Genomic DNA, 19,431 nt, shown 5'->3' with positions numbered 1-19,431 from the left:
CTTTAGCAACTAATATCCAATGCATAGTAGAAATGAAATTGCCTGCAGATATCATTAACAATTTGCTATCCAAAACAGGGAATGGGTCTGAAACTGGCAATTATGGACTGCTATCCATTCAGGTGTTACTTCAAAGACTTAGGGCAGAGAGAGTGATAGATGAGCAAATAACTGAGTGGGTCAATAAAAGAAAATCAATATGACTTCTAGTTAGGATTCAGAAACACATTCTTCACTGAGAGCTGTCCAACCTGACTGATTTTTAAAGACAGAACACCGATGAAGGTGAACTTCAGCACATGTGCTAAATTATGTGTTATTGATAAATATGTTGGGGGCCTCGGGGATAAACAGAGTTATGTGTATAGGTCATTACATGTCAAATAAGGGAAGGGCAGCTGATTTGATTATCTTGCCATTCCCATCTGACGAGATGTTACTGCCGTACCTGTATCAAAGATAGACCACTTGGTAATCAACACAGTATTGAGAAATGGCTAACGTCCCATACTGACTGCACAGAGCAGCACTGTATTCGAAGGAGGTCCTTTGTTTATCTCCATCTAGCCTAACAGAGGAATTCATGTTCGCAAAAGTAAGGCTGGATCTTTCTCTAGCAAAGGCTAAAGACACAACAATAAAACGTGTGGCATCTCCCTAGCGACGCCACACAAATGGACAGCAAAAGAAGCCATTCAGTAAGCACAATTGGCATAACTCAATGGTGTGTTTACTTTGCAGAGTTCACGGTGCCATGGAATGATTCAGTAGATGAGGCATAGAGTATGAAAGGAGGAACCTGAGCTAACACTAACCTGGCTGAGCAGCGAAACTGGAAAGTCATGGTTCATGCTGTGGAATCAGGGTGGCAAGAATTTTTGGGTTCGACACAGCTAAACAGAGGGATTCAGTGAGTGTACATGAAAAGAAAGGATGCCAATTGGGGTCAAAATTATAGAAATCTACACTACTTCAAGAATAAGACAAGAGTTACCACAGCTTTTGATTTTGAGGTTGTTTGTATAATGGTTTTACGTAGTTAATCCACTCTCTGGAAACTACAAAGAACAGTTTAACATAATTTAATTTGAATTTCTCTCTTTAAAAGTCACAGCTGGGGGTTATACTTACATTTGCTGTACATTTACATTGTTCGTTCGGTGTATTTTGCAGCTGATAGGTTCAGTATCTTCAAAAAGACAGAGTTAGGCTGATTGACCTGAACTGACAGAAAATGGCCTCTAAATGGGTCACTGCCACAGGCATGCAGCCATGTTGCCTTTTTAAGAGATCAATCCAATCACTCGTTAAAGCTTCAATCCATAATTGCAGTTTGGAGTCTATGCTGAAGCAGGAAACCACAAACTGGCTTTGTGTAGGTTTTGTGAGTTCAGTAGGACTGTCTGAGTGGGAGTGATGACAATATGTAACGCATAAGCACAATCTTTGTAGATATGGGCTATTTTGTAAATTATGAGTGGAAAAGATGTGTTTAAATTTGGAATATTTATAAAACCTGAGATAAAACATGCCTGCATTTTGAGGTATAAAGGTTAAAAAAATCAACTAGTTTCTCATGCTTTTGTCAGACCCTTCAGGAAAGATGTGAACAGACGTAAAATTAATATGACCAAATCCATTCTATATTGGGGCTGTGAGACATTTTCATAAGCTGTAAGTATGAACTAGGATGAAGTGCAAGCATGAAATAAGCATTATCCAAGAAGAGCAGGGACTCTTTAAAGGGTAATAGCCTTATCAAAGTAAGAATATTATTAATAACGCTCAAAGTAGCACAATAAATAATACTGTACAGCTCCCAAGCCGGATAATGAAAGACCGTATGGATGGGCGACATAAATCAGAAATTTGCATATTTCCATTATCTGAAGAACAACGTTCAAAATATGTATGAGCGGTGGTGGAAATGCATGGTGGCAGGAGCTCATTACGTAGCGGCTCGTAACTAATAGACAGAAAAAAAAACGAGCGCTAGACTTTTTTTCCTCTTGCTTCCTGCAGAGCCAGCCCACTATAGCTGACTAGACTAAATGAGCAGAAACAGCATCACACGCTGTGCTATCCTTTCCTCTTATAGCAAGGATAAAACTGCTGATTCAATAAAATGATGAATATTATTGCTGTTGCTGAATAAGCCAGAGTAAATTATGTTAATGTAAATGGAAGCCAGCAAAGAGCCTCTCCACTTCGCACATGGGATCCAATCCTGGTCCTCCTCCTTATCGGAGCCACATGACTCCCTGCTCCATAGGCCAGACTCCCTTTGGCCATCATCACTCCTTAAGCTGATATATCTCGTCTAATCTATATTATATGTCCTGCTGGGTTCACCTCAAAATGAAGCCTAGAGATCAGTTTTCATAAATACTTCAGCCAGTTTGGTCGAGTGAGACAGCTCTCTATGCAGTGATTCGTAAAGCTATGGGCATTGTAAAGTGAAATTGGGTTATCATAATATTCTTTTTATATTTAATATCATAGTGTATTGAATTGTACTGAATTTTGCTGTTTTTTCCTTCTAAGATACTTTGAAAACTCATTAGATTCTGCTCAAAACATTTTTTAAAATAATAAAACAGAATTTACTGTCATATTTTTTTAACGACCCTGTAAAAGCAATTTAAGATACTCTATAACTTAAGATCACTTTTAGCACTTTGGGCAAATTCAACTCGGTCACCAGCCTCCACAAACTATCTTTAATATGTTTGACCTACTTTGTGAAGCCTGAAATACTTCCTTTTGGATCTCTATGCATCTCAGTTAGCGCTGTATTAAAAGACACCGCCGTGATCTCCTGTTTTGTGAAGGATAAAATGTAGATGGACATGCTAACCACATCCAGTTGTTTGATGGATGCTCAGCACTTGTTCCTTCCACAGAGACTCAGAGGGAAGAGCGGTTCAGATGAGCTGCTGCTGACACCGAGCCTCAGCATTTATTCTAGCCTGAACCGGGTGGTGAACAATAGCTTTTTTTTTTCTGAAATCCCTATTTGTCACACTACAATGTAAGAGGCAGTGGAATATGTCAAAGGAAGATGTCACCGCTTTGATAAGGCTGGTGTGAATTTTTTGCTCCTTGTGTCTTCTGTTTTTTAAGACTTGTATTATTGTTTTCTACTGTTTCTCTTGTAAAGAACTTTGAGTTGCATTTCATGACATGAAAGGTGCTATATAAATACAGTTATTTATTTATTTATTTGTTGAATATTTGTTGTATTTGGGGCATTTTATATATATATCTGAAAGTGGGCCATGTACCTACAAACATTCACAAACACATTTCTTTCTAAATACTTTTAATAATTTTTTTTTAGAGTAAACAGGTGGCTTATCCAGACACCACTGTGCCCAGCAACATTATTTTAATCCATTTTTTTTTTTTAATTAATGTCTTTACAGAAAAACCAATCAAAGCCAATTTAATCCATCAATCCCTCTATCAATGCATCTTTCATCTACCAATTTCAACCATTCCTACACAAATGACTGAGGCCTAGATCACATGACAATCCTACGTCGCCATTTTCAAAAAGCTACATTTTCCATCTCCACCTAGAAGACCAGATCGGCATTTTCAAACATACACACTTCAGTTAGGTTTTTCGAATAGCCACATTTTCCTGGGCTGGTGTGGACAGAGGAGAAAAACAATGAAAATAAGATGCATTTTTGATTTTGGATGGACACGGCCTGCATGAGCTGCCCAGAGGAGCACGGCGGCGTTCAGAGCACTGCGGGCGACCATTCCTCTGTTGGTGACCTTCACAGTGGAGTGCTGGACAGACAACAGTCAATCAGGTGTGGCCTTTAAAGACAAGTAGCTCTCAAGCATTGTGCCAGCACATTAGCCACTCAGGACTCTGAAGCGGGAAGGCAGTGGGAGATGTGGCTCCACATCTCTGATATTCTGAGAGGTTAAGAAATTCAACGGCGGTTTAGGTGCAACCATCATATCTCTCTGATGGTAGATAAGAGGAGGAGCTGACATTAGCAGAGTCTGGGTCCGACTCACTGTGTGCTCATGTGGTCACACACACACACACACGCACACACAGTGAAACAAGGCTTTTTATCAGTACAGATATCAAAATAAGCATACAGCTCAGTCTATCTCTGGTGGTTCGGAGGAAATGAAAAGGCAGACGCTGGAGTGTCAGCTCTTCTCCTCGTATTCTCAGATGTAATATTGAATAGCATAAGCTGGATGATGCCTGACATTTTAAACATTTTACTAGGTGCTTAAGAAAAAGGATTTAAGAGGATTTAGACATGATTCCCTTGTGAGTTTTAGGCGAGTTTTATTTTTGTGCCATTTCTTGACGCTAAAATAAGCTGGATATTCTGGATTTAGACAGTTGTATGAGCCTGTCAATGTTGAACTTGAGTACGGTGACAATTAAAAATACATAGGGAATAAAAGAAAAGTTGTGGAAAGTCTCAAACTGAAGAAAATAATTGGAAATGTCATTCAGTGTGCTCTAACCTCAATAAGTACAATGCAAATGAGAAAAGTCATACCAGAGCATGACGGCAGAAATGTCATAGGATATCCAAAGTCTCTTAGTGAATATTAGCACCGAGGCCTGGTGTGATTTATCAGGCTGTGCACAAATGACAAAGTGGGGGACTTTTGGTTCAAGAGTTTGTCGTTGACTTTGTAAACAGATGGTACATTTTACAGAAGCCAGCAGGCAGGGCAACAATCAAGGGCACTTTACACAGTCAATTATACCACACCATCCTGAAAAATAATAAATATGCAAAAGCTGAAGCATATTTTGCTACAAGGCAGTATATATCAAGGAAAAAAATTCTCTGACGCAAGTGCCAATTTATACAAACAAAAAAACAGGGGTGCTTTAGATGCCAGCAAAACACCTGAGTCAGACCTTCAGATAAATGCTACGGAAAGAGCTGCAACTAAATGATTATTTTCATTACTTATCAATTTGTTGATCATTTTCTTGTTTAGTTGTTTGGTCCATAAAAAGGTTAAAAATGTTGATCACAATTTTCCACAACCCAAGGTGATGTCCTCAAATGCTTTGTTTATTGACAAACAACAGTCCACAACCCCAAAGATATTTAGTTTACTGTCATGGAGGACTAAAGAAACTTGAAAATATTCACATTTGAGAAGCTTGAATCTGAGAACTTGGAACATTTTTTCTTAAACATGACTAAAAATGATTAATTCAATATTGAAATAGCTTGCGATTCATTTAATAGTTGGCAAATAATTGATTATTTGACTAATTGTTGCAGCTCTACACAGCTGTTTCGATCTTCCCAAGATTTATGTTAAAAAGGTGGAAAACCAGCCTCAAAAAGTTAGAATTATGATACAGATCTGCTGTATGATATGGTTTGCCAAAAAAAAAAACAAAAAAAAAAAAAACAAAGATAATTGAATTCTAGGCATGAGTAAGTGAGCAGTCCATCAGCCTTGTATATCTGAAAATAAGCTGTACTAAGTAATTAAATGTTTAACAACTTCACTTTTTTAACTTTGTTTTTTTTCACATTTCATAGTGATAGATGTGCTCTCATTGTCATTGATTATTCAGTCAGAAACACAAAGACTGACATAAGCAAAGACATATGAATGCATGCATGCACATGCACACACACACACACACACACACACACACACACACACACACACACACACACAAACACACACACACACCGCCAAAGAAGGTAAATGAATAAAAAGCTTCGAGTTAGAACATCTGCTCTCTTTGCAGCACAGTAGACACTGGACTTTTTGTTCTTTCATAAACTCACAACAGACTTGTGACAGTCTGGAAGATGGAAATCTGTTCTCTGCAGACCAGATGCGCTTTCCCAAGGAAAACAGTCCATTCACTGTTAATGAGAATAATAGTTTGCACATGGCTTGATGGGAGAGGTGGCGACACAAACCAGAGGACATAATGTTGAGAAACTTTGATATTATGAAAATGGGCACGACACTTGCACCTGTAGAACCACAGCTGGAGGTTTTTGGTCGGAAGAAGCCTAAAACACGTTAGCTGCAAACCTTAGCTCTGACACAGCAAACACAGTCAGTCAAGGATAAGGCAGGATGAATGGACGAATTCTGTCGAGCATGGCACTAACACCGCCAGGCCTGTGGAGTTGTGCATGCACTCACATTAATGTAGGACATTTTGGATAAAAGCATCCATAAATGTTCCATTACATTAGGGAAGCTTTTTGTATGAAAGACACAGTTGGCTATCTTATACTGACTGACAGAGTAGGCTATTTAACTATTATTCTAAGTATTCCTGAGGCTGTAAAGGCTGCATATTTTTTAAACACTGGAGTGAAATATGCCAGTTTTGATCAATAGTGGAATAAGAAATTTGCCAAGAGATTTCTTTTCCTGTGTGACAGAGGAGCCCCCGCTGACAGCAGGAGAGAAGAGAGTAAAAAAAAAAAAAAAAGTGAGCGACTATGGATTTGATGGCACCTGGCCTTGTGTTTTGTTTTTTCCAGTGTGTCTTGAGCAGCGGCTCACATGACGGCCGAGCGTGGTGTGCAGTCTCAACTGTGACTCAGCCGTCCCTCCCCCACCCTGGAGGAGGTGACCTCTTTAAAATTCTCTTGCAGGCATCTGAGCTGCGTCGTTGTGATGGGCTGCCTGAAGCTGAGTCCACCACCAAAAGGGAATTCAGACGAAGCCACTGGAGCCACTTTAGAGAAATCTCTGCTGTGCTCTGCAGAGGAGAATGGCTTCAGAAGTGGTGACCAGGGAAATTCTGTATGAGCTCTGAGCCAGTGAAAGAAAAGGATTAAAGCTGCCAAATGACAGTAAGGGGACACTTTTGAGTACAATTAGTGTAACAACGCCCACTCCCAGTGCAGTCCAGAGCAGATAACAGCTCCCTAGTCAAAATCAGATGAACTGCAAAGAGCCCCAACACCCCCCCCACCCACTCCCTGCCAAAACCCAGACCAGAGCTAATCAACCAGATCATTTCTTATCTAATGGCAGTTGCAAAGAGGTTAACACAATATCGAGGATGCTCCCTCCAGTTTCTATTCAGTTTGTGTACACTTTGTTAATAGTTTCTTAGTGATTTATGAACTTTTGTTGCACTCTCTTTTGCAACCCTCTGAAACTTGAATGAAGCTGCCTCAATTCTTGCTTGGCCTATGAAGATGCCTTTTTTGGCATAAAATGCAGATTCACTTAGAGATTACTAAATATTCTATATGTATGCATGTATGTATGTATGTATGTATGTATCTATCTATCTAGCTATCTATCTAGCTATCTATCTGTTTTGTCCCTTATTATATTTTTTTAGATAGGAGTCTGTGCTTGCCAACAAAAAAAATATTCATAGATCAAAGAAGAATTTTTTACATTTTTTTCTAAAGAGAAATAAGAGGAACATTGTGAGCTGGTGTTGCGTTTAGGGTTAATGATTCAGATTCTGAAGTCAAAGACAGACACAGGCATAAAAAAAAAAAACAGACAGAGAGACTAACACGTACGTGTACACACACGCATGCACAACACACGCGAAAGCTAACACAGCCAGCATAAATGTTCTCTTCCTTGGAACCAGATACAAAGAAACGGAGCTGGCTGTCTCTTGCCCATCAGTGGAGAGCTACACTAGATGTCTGTTCTTTTTCTGCATGGCTACGAAAAAAAAACACAAAAAAAAAACACTCATCTCTTAAACAAATAAAAATGGCGTTTCCTCTTGGGCAAACCGGGAAGCGCACATCACATCAATCTCTTTCATAATGCAAAAAGACTACTGTTCTAATGGCCTTGCGTTATCCTGAAAGCAAGCATCCTGAAATAGATGAGAGGCATTTGAGCAACGCAGAGACAAGTGGGCCAGGGCATAAACACAGCAGTGCCTAACAAAGCAGAGGGTCTTTCTATTAGTCACCTGGTTCCTTACTCAACCATGTTAAGTACTAAGGTTAGAGCAGATTAGATATGACAAGCTGGATCTTACAGAACAGGAAGGGGGATGCTCCAAATTCATGAAGTAAATAACATTTGGTGCATCTGACAGTGTGTCTGACAGCGCTTGGCCCCCTGTGCCATTTACTGTTTTCTGACGCAGGAGAGGCACAAAGGCTTTGCTGACTCTTCTGTTCCTTCCCCCAGACTTCGCCTCCACACAGTTTCATTTTCAAATCTATTCATTTGGAGACTCTGCTATTTCTTCTGTGTGCAGCTGAGACTACAACACAGAGCTGAGCAGAGGAGAAAAGCTTCACTTTAGCCAATTTAAATCTCCAGCACCTGAACTGCTGTCCCTGTGCTCTCTCTGAGCTAAAAGGACTAGTGCTCACCAACTATATATCTAAATAACAACAGAAGGGTGAGTAGAATTAAATGTGGTCAATAAAGGCTACTGTATTAGAAAATCAAAACCAAAACTCAATTCAGGCATTGATTTCTGAATTTATTTCATTTATCAGTCTTATGAAGGCAGATAAAAAGAGAAAAGGTAAGCACATTAAAGGTAAATGATATTGAAAATTGGCTAAACCTTTGTCCTTTGTGCTGGCTAATTTACAGATGTCAAAATGTCTTCAATACGGTTGATCACACTATGTTTAGGGTTCCAGTGGCATAGCATCTTAAAGTTTTTGTTTCCCCATGGGTTTGGTAGAGCTCCTCACTGAGCCAAACCTTTGAATGCTGCATATCACACTGCCCTCCACTTCTTTAGAGAAAACCATTTTTCATTTTGTCTCATAAAGAATTAGATCACATCACCTCAATTGCATTTTTTGAATTTCTGGGAACATATCCTTTTCTTTATCTTTTGAGCATACCTAAAGAAACTAACATGTATGTGCTCTTTGGCACTAGATTACAATTCATCAAAACAAATCTAATCACCATGTTTTGAAGAAATCAAAGCAGCATCGTTTGGGCTATTAAGCAACTTAACTCCAGCAGGGTGTGAACAGTATGAATAGAGTATAAGTCAGCTGCATAATGAAGAAAAATGTATGAGATGTACAGTGTCCTGTATACAGAGAGAGAGGGAGAGGGAGGGAGAGAATGGAGGAGCTGTCCATGGTACTGAAATACACATTTCTGCAATGAGACACTCTTCTCTAACCCAGTTTCTCAAATTTGTTACTGAAACAGGCTTGCAAACATCTAAGATATGTGAGTGATGCGAAAGCGTGGCATCCTTTTGGTTGGACATCATCTAAGTGTCCAAACATTGACACTCACTCCTGCCAGAAACTTAGTAATAAAAATTAATGCATCCTGGGTCAGGGCAATTATTACTTAAAGGAATCCAGAGGGCACTGCTGTTTATACAGAGGGATCTAGATGCACATACTAACTAGAATGAGAAATAGCATTACATTTTCCCTCACAGTGGATCATACATAGACCAGAGGGGCTTGCAAGGCAATGCATCAACACTGTGTGATATGTTAAACAATGTCTCGGCGAATAATGCTGTAGTAACACGTTTGCTCTCTGCAATGGCCAGAGAATCCTCTAAATAAAAAAAAGTTGCATCCCTATGTTTGAGAATAACCACGGCATTAATAACAGACTGTCCATATTTAGCAAGGTGCTTCATAACAGAGCGAGAATGCAATTCTCTAAGAGTAAAAATTGCTTGGCCTGAGAAATAAAATTTGAACTGCCTTATTAATCCACTGTAATTTTCACTCCAAGGTCTGAAAACTCTGGAAAAATGTTTCAGGTATCCTACATCAATAATTCATACACATAATTTTGCAGGCATAATACAGGCTCAGCACTGCACTGTAAAGCAGATCCAGACTGCAGCTCGCAGGTTACTGGGTGCTGATTTCAGACCGTGCTGCCTCTGCATGCATGGACGTGCGTGGATCAGTCAGTGCCTGTGGCAGCGTGAAGTGGGCTCTGCAGAACAGTGGAGGCTCGATTCATGCAGAAGCACTCAGACAGAGCTAATGTCTCAGCTGTGACTGCTCAAAGTATGCACACTGCCCTTTGAGGTTTTTACCAGTGACGTCACCCAACTGTAGACTCATACACACACACACACACACACACACACACACACACACACACACACACATACACACACACAGAGATACACACACAGATACACAGCATCTCAACAACCTTTTCCTAACACACTCCCTTCCCGACTGTAAAGTTAGAGGCAAGAAAGGATAAAGGTTGCAGCAACAAAGATCCAGCTATTTATTTATAAGCAACGTATTATGCTTTTCTGCTGTTTCATGTCAGGTAGTATATTTGAAAACTTGAATGCACAGCTAAATACTCTCCTTAAAGAGATCCAAGACATTTTACAAAGTTAAAAGTTCATGAATCTAGTATTTAATCTGGTATATGCTATCTAACATTTACAAACCTTCAAGTTTGTCATTTGGAGTTTGTGCAAATATGACAGTAGGGCGGGGCAATGTGGTTTTAAACATTATTACAACAGTCGGGTTTGTTTTCAACATCAGTATATTGTATATCATGATATGACTCATGTATGCAAAATTAAGTTGAATTAATACTCATCCCATTGAATCAAATGGCAATGTTAAATGTGATGGTAAACAAAACTCCAACATTTGCAAACGGAATTTATTTTCAGACAGTAGAACTTTGTCGTGATATCTCAAAATCACCAGATTATCATGGTAACATTCAAATGAAAGACAATAAATGATGATATTGAATTACTGCCCAGTCTCATGTCCCAGAGTCTCTTTGTTTTCAGGAATCTGGTGAAACGTTCTGTACCAAAGATCACCTTGCATTCACTTTGTGGGTATTCTGTTACATGTTTATCCCCGTTGTGCTTTCCTGTCTTACTGTGTTCCTCATAGTGCATAATTGAGACCTTGAGCGAGAAGAAAAACAGCTCCCTTGAAGCAGAGGCACTTGATTGATGAGTCTCCCAGCGCAGAACTAATGCCACAGTCCCAACATTAGGCTCTGGAAGGAAAACAGTGTTTATCCACAGCAGGGGGTCAGGGCCTATTGATAGGCGTCCATCTCAAAGCCCACGTGCAGCAAAGGTGTGCACAGAGTGGAACAGCTGCTTTGTGCCATTCTGTCTCTCTCACCCACTCTATGTTAATGAGCTTGTGTGCCCAACTGCTGAGTGCAGCCATTTAGCACCGTGCAATTAATCAAATGTTTCCTCATGGAGACAAAGCCAACCAGACATGCAGCAGCAGGGCAGTGTGATTACACTCTGAATGCAAATTCTCCAACAAACTGAAATTCCCCCATTTTCCTAAAGTGGAAGAGGAAAGAGCGGGGGAAATGCTGTGGTTTTGTGTGCTAGAGTGCAGTCCTTCATTTTGTATGGCAAAAAAAAAAAAGGACATAAAGAGCTTGTGTGCAAGGTACATGAAGCCGAAGTGAGAGTCACAATAATTGCATAGGATGTCATTAGTAAGATGTCAGTAAATACTGTATACTGAATAGTAAAACAAACTGTGGACCTTCTAAAATATAGTTAGTATGACTGTTGAGCACAGGAAAAGGATAAACAAACTGATTAGTAAGGCTGGTTCTATACTGTCCTTATCCCGCAATCTGTAGAGGTCAATATAGAGCAGAGGAGTAGGAGGACAGCGCATCACACTCTGTATGACACCTTCAGTGATGTTCAGACTATTTTCAGTGGTCGCCTGGCAATGCCCACATGTTCCTCAGAAGGGTTTCAGATTGATGAGAAAGGTTCATGATACGATTAAAAAGATGTACCTATAACCATGCAGAGGATAAATATATGATGACGAGCTGCAGCAGATAAGAATGATTTCTTTAATGGCCTAACTGTAGCATCTATATGTATTTATGCCTTGAGTGGATTGCTATATTTTGTATGCAGGGTGACTTGAGTATCTCCAAAATGAACAATTTATTATTATTTTCTTTCTCAAACACACCAATTATTGATTATCTAAGAGGAGGGACTACAGGTGTGGAGTTTAAGGGCTGAGAGAAAAGGTAAAAAACTCCCATTCATATACGAAGCAGCCATGTGAAAAAAAAAATCCAATCATTATCTACCATTATGAATATCTAATTTCGTGAGAGCCGTTCAGATCTGCATAATACCATTTTCAGAGGGAGCCTTCTCCAGCATGGCAGTGAGGTGTAACCAATTTGGTATAAGGATGACTCCCAATTTGAAAGGCACTGATCAGAAATAACACCGAAAATCAAATGCATGTTTCATGCATAGGGTAGGGAGAGGAGGAGGATCTCTGAATATTTATTTTCTATTAAACTCAAAACCCATCATACAGCTAGGCGAGAAGTCTTTTTGAGATGGTTTTGCCCTCAGGCCATGATAAATATCCCTCTTATAGTGTGTGATGAAAGGGTTTCAAAGTGAAAGCAGGATCCACTACTGGGATGCACAGCGCAGGAATCGAATTTTCATTTTAATTATTTTCCTTATTTCAAGCAGTGATAGGAAGAAGGCCTCCCTTTTGTCCAGATGAAATGCCCTGTTCAGGTGCAGCAAGTGTCTTGTGAAGCGACAGAAGTAAATTATAACATCATAAAACACTTCAGTGCCACATTATGACTGGAATGGTCTCTCAAGCTATGAACACACACTCACAGAAACAAATGTGGAGAGCTCCGCCCTGCAAACCTTGTCCCCTCTCTTCTTGTAATGAAGATTTAAGTGACATTTGGATGAACGGTGGCTGCATTACTCCAGAACCTTGACATGTGAGGAGAAGGCAGGGACTGGCAGCCAAAGTAGGACAGCTATCCAGCGCCTCTGCAAACACAAGCTGTGCAGCATGTGGGAATCCATCCTAAAGTACAGTGTTTACACTGTGTCACGCTGTGGAAATGGGCAGAATATTACAGATGGTGGCACTCCAGCCCAGACACAGCAGGTGAATGAGGCCGCCTAAGTCAAGCAGAGCTGTAAGGATCAAGATCAGGATGCACATGTGGGAAGGTTGATTGTGCCCGAGAGAGGCAATAAACTCCGTAATCACTTTTTCTCAACCACACCAGCCAACCAATTATCAGCTTTTGCAATCTGCCACAGAAAAAGAGACACACAGGCCAGATCAATGGAAGTGACGTCCCCTTTGATTCGAGAGAAATAACCACATCCAAAATCGGGTCAAACATGACACCAAGCCAGTAGATTCCAATTACAGATGGATCTCCGTGTGTTAGACCACAGGTGAAATATTTAGAGGTTTTATTTCATGGAAAAAACATTCAGCATCATGAGAAATCTGGCTAAAGCAAAGCAATCTCTGCAGACACACAAAATGGCTGTATGAGAAGTGGCAGTCGATCTGTTTTCATGCGTGAGCAGCGGCTGAAACACCCACCAGAAATGGAGAGATACAAAGTGAGGCAAGTGAAGTGAAAAAGGAAAGCTCTTGTCCTAGAAATGCTCAATGTCAGTTTAAAAATACTTTAAATGTGCAGTGCTGGACAGTTCTGCTCAGTTTGCCAGCACACGACAGCACACAGAGAATCTCCACATCTACCGATTCACTTGGAACAGATTTAACATAACTTATGTAAGTAAGAACTACAAAAAGAGTGTGGGCAACGTGACATATTAAATGGCACGGAAAGCCTATGCACTCCTACTGTTAAAACACTCCCGGAAAAGAGTGGCACACACAAGACAGGTGCTCTTGTCAGTATTACACAACACATCCAATTTCCATTCTAACGTTTTACTTAAAAGCTGCTGTAAACAGGATGTGGTCTAGTTACACTCCAGAGTCTAAGCAGACAGATTGTTATGCCATTGCTGCTGTTTTTTAACGCTGTTTCTCCAGATGCTGACCCTCAGAGGACTACGAGGCCCCGTGTCTGTAAATAGTTGGCCTACATCAGAGATGCGAGGGGCCATCAAGCACATGCAGAAGTCACAGTATGTTGTGCTCTGTCTTTATATAATCCAATTAGAGCTAAATGATAATCAGAGAGTGCCGAGGATTAGAGACTGAGGCGGTTGGAGCTCCTCAGAGCAGCGGATCAGCAGCACCTGTGAATGACTCATTCCCTCGGAAGCAAGGAGCTATTGACTGCCTCTCTGAGCAGCATTCAGTCACATAGTGAGGCAATTTAGCATCATTACTGGCACAGATTAAAATGTATCAGACCACTTAGAATGAGGACTGGGGATGAGGGATTTCCATATTAAAGACTGTGATGATATACACTGTATAATAACACGTCTACCATGAGAAGGGCTTGGCACGCCACTAACTTTCTCTACACTTTGCCCAGTGAGATGATCCACATGGACAGAGAAACCCAAACCTCAACCAGAAGGCACTCAGTAGAGTGCAGACCTCTGCCAAGGAAGTTACGGCCCCGTTTGTGCTAAGCCACGCCCCCTTTAGGTTCTCAGCCAATCAGCAGGAACAGTTTGTCAGTGCCACCTTGACCCATCACCAACCTCCCCACCAGGTTTCATGATACTATGTGGATTCAACCATGTTCTCAGGCTTTCTCCTTCGTAGAGACTAACCCTGGTAGAAGGTCCTTGAATATTCTGGGTTAGGGTTAGGGTTAGGGTTAAAAAAGGGGGGAGGGCTCGTAAGATTCATCCACTACCCCCTCATTGGTCTCTTGAGTTGTCTATCTGAGTTTAAATAGGAAACGCAACTCGTTAATCGTCCCAATTATTTGTACAAGTCTCTTCAATTAGTGTGATTTAATATTGCCTCTAAGAACTCCATATTTCACTCTCACTTTATCCCTAGGGAAACATATTCTACAAGGCCGGTGGAAGAAGGAGCGGAAACCCCCCAGATTCTCTCTATGTGGTAACAACAAGTTAAAGGAAACAAGGGAGCTTTGTCAAGGCTACATGGATGTGTGTGGAGACTGCGGCTCTCTTTGTGCTAAGCCTCACCCATTGCTATACCTCCTTGAGGCCAACTGTCCAGAAAAGTTAAATGTCTTTGTTGACCCACTACCGGCCATGTCCAGTAGTTTTTGAGTTATCCTACCGGCAGACTGATGGATAGACAGACTGATGGACGAGGTGGGTGAGTGGGGGAGAGGATGGGTGAGGGTCACGTCCTTTCACAGAGGTTTCACATCCTTGGCGGAGGTGATAACTCTATATGCTGAATGTTAGTTTGTTCTGTTTGTAGCAGTGTGTGTGTGTGTGTTTCACTTGGCCAGAAGGCCTTTTCTTACCTCTCTCTGTGTCGTAAAGGTAGACAAACCTCTCCCAGTTGTAGTGTTCCAGGAGACTGAGAACAGCTCCTCGCAAGCTGGGCCTCATCTGGATGACAAACTGCACATCGGCGTCAGTGGGGAAGCTGGGCGTGATGAAGGAGGTGTGCAGTGCCCCACAGAAAGAGGTCAGCGTGTTCATGGACTTCTTGTCGTAGAAGCCGAAGATGGCATAAACTCCTCGGGAGAACTGGGAGCAAACTGCCAACAGAAACAGAGCAGAGCAGGCTCAGGTCAGGGACAGACACAGCAACGTACTGTCATTTGGGGTCAGTTCCTCTTTCAGTCAACAAACAACCCCATCGCTCAGGCTCATTCCCTCAGAGGCCCATCAAACAAACTTCTGGTGTGAAAGATTCAAAATATATGGAATACTAGCATCACTGTAGTAATGGACAATTTATGGGCAAAGTCTTTCTATGTAAGGTTGAGACGTGACAGAATTCACGATGGCATTAATCTTCATATGTAAAGTTGGCTATTTGAATAAATGGGTGCCATGTGGGATGTCCGCTCCCCATGGCCATGCTCTGTTGGTGCCCTTCACTTCTCCTTGGACTAAATGCAACTGCTTGGGTAATCAACTAGAAATAATGGGGAAATCAGTGCACTGGCCACAGCTCTTAATGGACAAATATTCTGAAACATGAGCATGCAAATGTGCAAGTGCTAGGCTGAGCTGCACTATAAAAGATTTATAACAAGCCTTATCTACTACCATCTGCGGGTCTATGGAAATGAGCCTTGGCTATAAACACTTAGCGAATCAGTTACTTGATCTTACAAGGTGTAAGTATTTTTTATTTTATTTGTACATAATAAACTGTTTAATAACACCAAGCAGGAATGCATCAGAGCTTTGACCCTGCTATTGCTTGCTCTTGTCTTATTGTTACCAAAGGCATTTGAACCCAATAAAGCTGATGTGCTTGTTTCTAACCATCTGGCTACTCCCAGCAGATCACATCGCTGTTCACTGCAATTGTTCAATATCACTACAGTCTATTTTTCATGATTTTACTTTGTTCCTATCAGGTTTAATGAGGTGTGTGATTTTTTTTCTAAAAATGCATAGGTAAAAAAGCAATTACACCAAGGAACCTGTGCCTTTTAACAAATGAATGTCTGGGTAACATTTGAGGGAAACTGCACATGCTGTGCAGAACTGTGTCATAAACCGTCTTCACAGATGATTGGTAACCCACAAAAAGGCATGCATCAAAGTCTGCACACACAGATAAACAATTTTACAGCTCTGAGATTTCTCCCGAGTTCATTGCTGCATGTTATTCAACAGTTGCTAAACTGCATTCAGCTTGGCTCCCTCATCAATATAACCATTCATTCATCCACACATCCTTCACAGCTGCATTCAACCATTTGTCCGTCCTTCAGTTTGTTATTCTTCCATCCATTCATTGTCTCATGGCCTTTGACTTTGCTTGGTGCACACATATCAGAATTATTGGTGTGTGCTGAAAAGCCAGGGGCAACACTATAAGATCTATGCAAACTGCAAAATAAACATCTTTTTGGTTTCAGTGGAAGGCGACGGTGACAATAGCATCAACAGGGTTGTGCGCCGATGTCTCATATCTAAACGTAATTCTTTCTGCTTTAATTTGAAGAGTTGAAAGGCCTTCTTATATTTGAACGGTTCCATTTCCCCTTTTCCCTTTAAGGAGGCTTGAGAGACAGGAAAACAACAGAATAGATAATTCCCCATTCAGTGTTGGATTCATCATGCTTCATAAACACTCTTTCAGGGTATAGTCTATGTAACAACAATTAACAGTAAAATGATCCTTCTAAAATTAAGGATTTGCAATTTGCTTTCACGACAGATAACATTTGGCTCTTGTTATCCATAGAGAATCGTGAGGAGCTCTCAGCTCACCATAGCCAATTCAAAATGGCACCAACAGCTTTGTTTGTCAAGGTTAAATAGACAGCCTGTTCTGCTATAGGACTAATGAAATCATATATTTGGGCTCATGAAGCAGCAAACACTGGTGAGCCACAGTCAATCCCCCTGATCATGGTCACCAATGCAGATACACATCATTTACTTTATTGCAGGGAGAAAGTGAACCCACATGCCCCTTTTTTCTTACACTGCGGGCTCTCTGCCCTGCTATTACCAAAGCTTTATCTGCATGATTAACATCTAACAGTAAAAAATTAAGACAAATTTCCTTGATTCCTCTTCATTTTCTCTGAGCACTCGCTTCCGTTCTGTCTGTCCTCATCTAATACACACCCTCGCCATCAGAGTAGAAGGTCATCACTGCTGTTACTGGTAGCATCACAGCCTCGCTTCCTCCATTTCTTTCTCACCCTGCATTTCTCAGTTTCTTCACAGCTCTCACCACCTTGTTAAACTTAACAGGTAGCTGCGGCAACAGCCTCAGTGCTCATCTTTCTTATGTTTTCCAGAAACTTTGGGTTTTGCAAGTTAGAAGGACTCCCCTATAGCCAGCTGGGGAATCTTATATTGTATATCACGAAACTCACTGATGTAAGGATTGAACCTGTATGTGCACTGCAGAGCCTAGCCTACAAAGTGAATTCTTAAAGCTCTGTTGCTGAGGGGGAATGGAGGAGAGAAACACTCGGGCTTCTTCCCCTGAGCAGCTGTTGTCCTTGCCTGAAAGAAGGAACACCACAAGCAGTCAGAAAATCAATCCTTATTCATATGACCAAGCGCTGCAGCGGGAGCGAGAGAGAGATATGGCCGGAAGACTCCTCGTATCAGGATGCAGAAGCGAACTCCTTGTACTGAGAGTCACTAAATCTGCAACAGAGAAATGATGGCTTCTGAGGCATTGAGAGCCTTGAGGTATGAGGGTGCTGGATATTGCACTTGGACAAAGTGAGGACAAAGGCTTTACTCTCTGAGACAATAACAAATAACCTGCTTATGTGTGCACTGCTGCCTGCTGGGAAGTTATTTTTCTACTGCTGTCTTAGTCCAAGTCCTACAGCAATACCAGAGGCAGTGAGATCAGCATGCCTTCAGTTTGCTTTCCTAGGGGAGCGATGGTGATGAAGAGGCAGGTCGTGTCCTCTGCAGGAGGGGAAAGGGTGGTCTCAGCCGCAAGGGAATACGTGTCCTGTCCAAGGGGTCACATGCACAGAACAGGAGATGGAGAAAGGCGGAGGATGCAGGACCCAAATGCAGCTGCTCTCTCCAAATTGCACCACACAGAGAGAAGATTTAAAGAGAAACTAATATTCATTGAGCGTATTACAATTATAACCCTGACTTACTGTAATCGCAACATAAGGTGCAGAATGTTCGAAATGAAATAAACACCAATATTAAAATGTTTCTCCCCTTGAGCGCTTTTAAATTACATTTTTCAGCATATTAGGAACTATTTCAATTGGATATTTAAAAAAGGGTAGAGCCTTAACACTTGTGACTCATGGTGTCTTGCATTGATGTGTCCTTTTTGACTTTCTGTGGTATGTTGAATATATATATTAAGATACTGAAGGGCCAAAAGCACAATCAGTCCCACAAGGCCACAACCATGGAATCAACCCCAAATTAGTCGTGAGTTTGTGCTTTAGGACGTACAATAGATGCAGAACCATGTGTGCAACAAATGCTCTGCATGCCCAAATAAGGTTCAAAGCTTTCCATCTGATTCATTTTGACAGTTGCACAGTTATGTACTACTGGCTAAGACAGCAGTTCATAGATTTTAGCATAATACCTATTGGGAGTTACACTACAAAGGCAGCTACACAAGGTAGTTACAGTACATTATATGGAATGCCAATCAGCAGCTGTCAGTTTTGAAACAACCACTTTAATCTGTGATCCTCCATAGCAATATCAGGCAAATGACAAAATTGTAAAGGCGAATAACTGCTGTACATGAATCAGTTAAGATATACCAATTATGTAATATCACAAAGAGACCGGCCTTAGTGTACCCACAGCATAGTCCAAACTTAGATAAACTGCATTAGTGGTTGCAAAGATCAGAGAGCAGGCTAGACGGTCACTGAACAGGATAATTGCTAAACGCAACAAATAACGGCCTAAAAAATATGCACAGAATTGCATCAGCACCTGTCGCAGTCTCAACAAAAGCTCTTAAGTCGTGTCACAAAGCCGGTATTTAAGACAGGGCTGCCATCCTGAAACCACTGGCACCCTGGGTCAGCACAAAG

General features: G+C 41.1%; 1 protein-coding gene across 1 annotated transcript in view; it reads right to left on the bottom strand.

Moving 5' to 3' along the window:
- Positions 1-19,431, bottom strand: part of gria3a (glutamate receptor, ionotropic, AMPA 3a) — an 82,206-nt gene that overhangs the window by 48,429 nt on the left and 14,346 nt on the right. The window contains exon 3 of the mRNA XM_030068560.1: positions 15,208-15,447. Within this exon, the coding sequence (XP_029924420.1) occupies positions 15,208-15,447 (240 nt within the window). The remainder of the gene's footprint in view (positions 1-15,207; positions 15,448-19,431) is intronic.

The sequence above is a fragment of the Myripristis murdjan genome, chromosome 14, assembly GCF_902150065.1.
Source record: "Myripristis murdjan chromosome 14, fMyrMur1.1, whole genome shotgun sequence".
In the NCBI taxonomy this organism is placed as follows: Eukaryota; Metazoa; Chordata; class Actinopteri; order Holocentriformes; family Holocentridae; genus Myripristis; species Myripristis murdjan.
The sequence above is the reverse complement of the archived record's forward strand: the minus strand, read 5'-3'. Positions and strand labels throughout refer to the sequence as shown.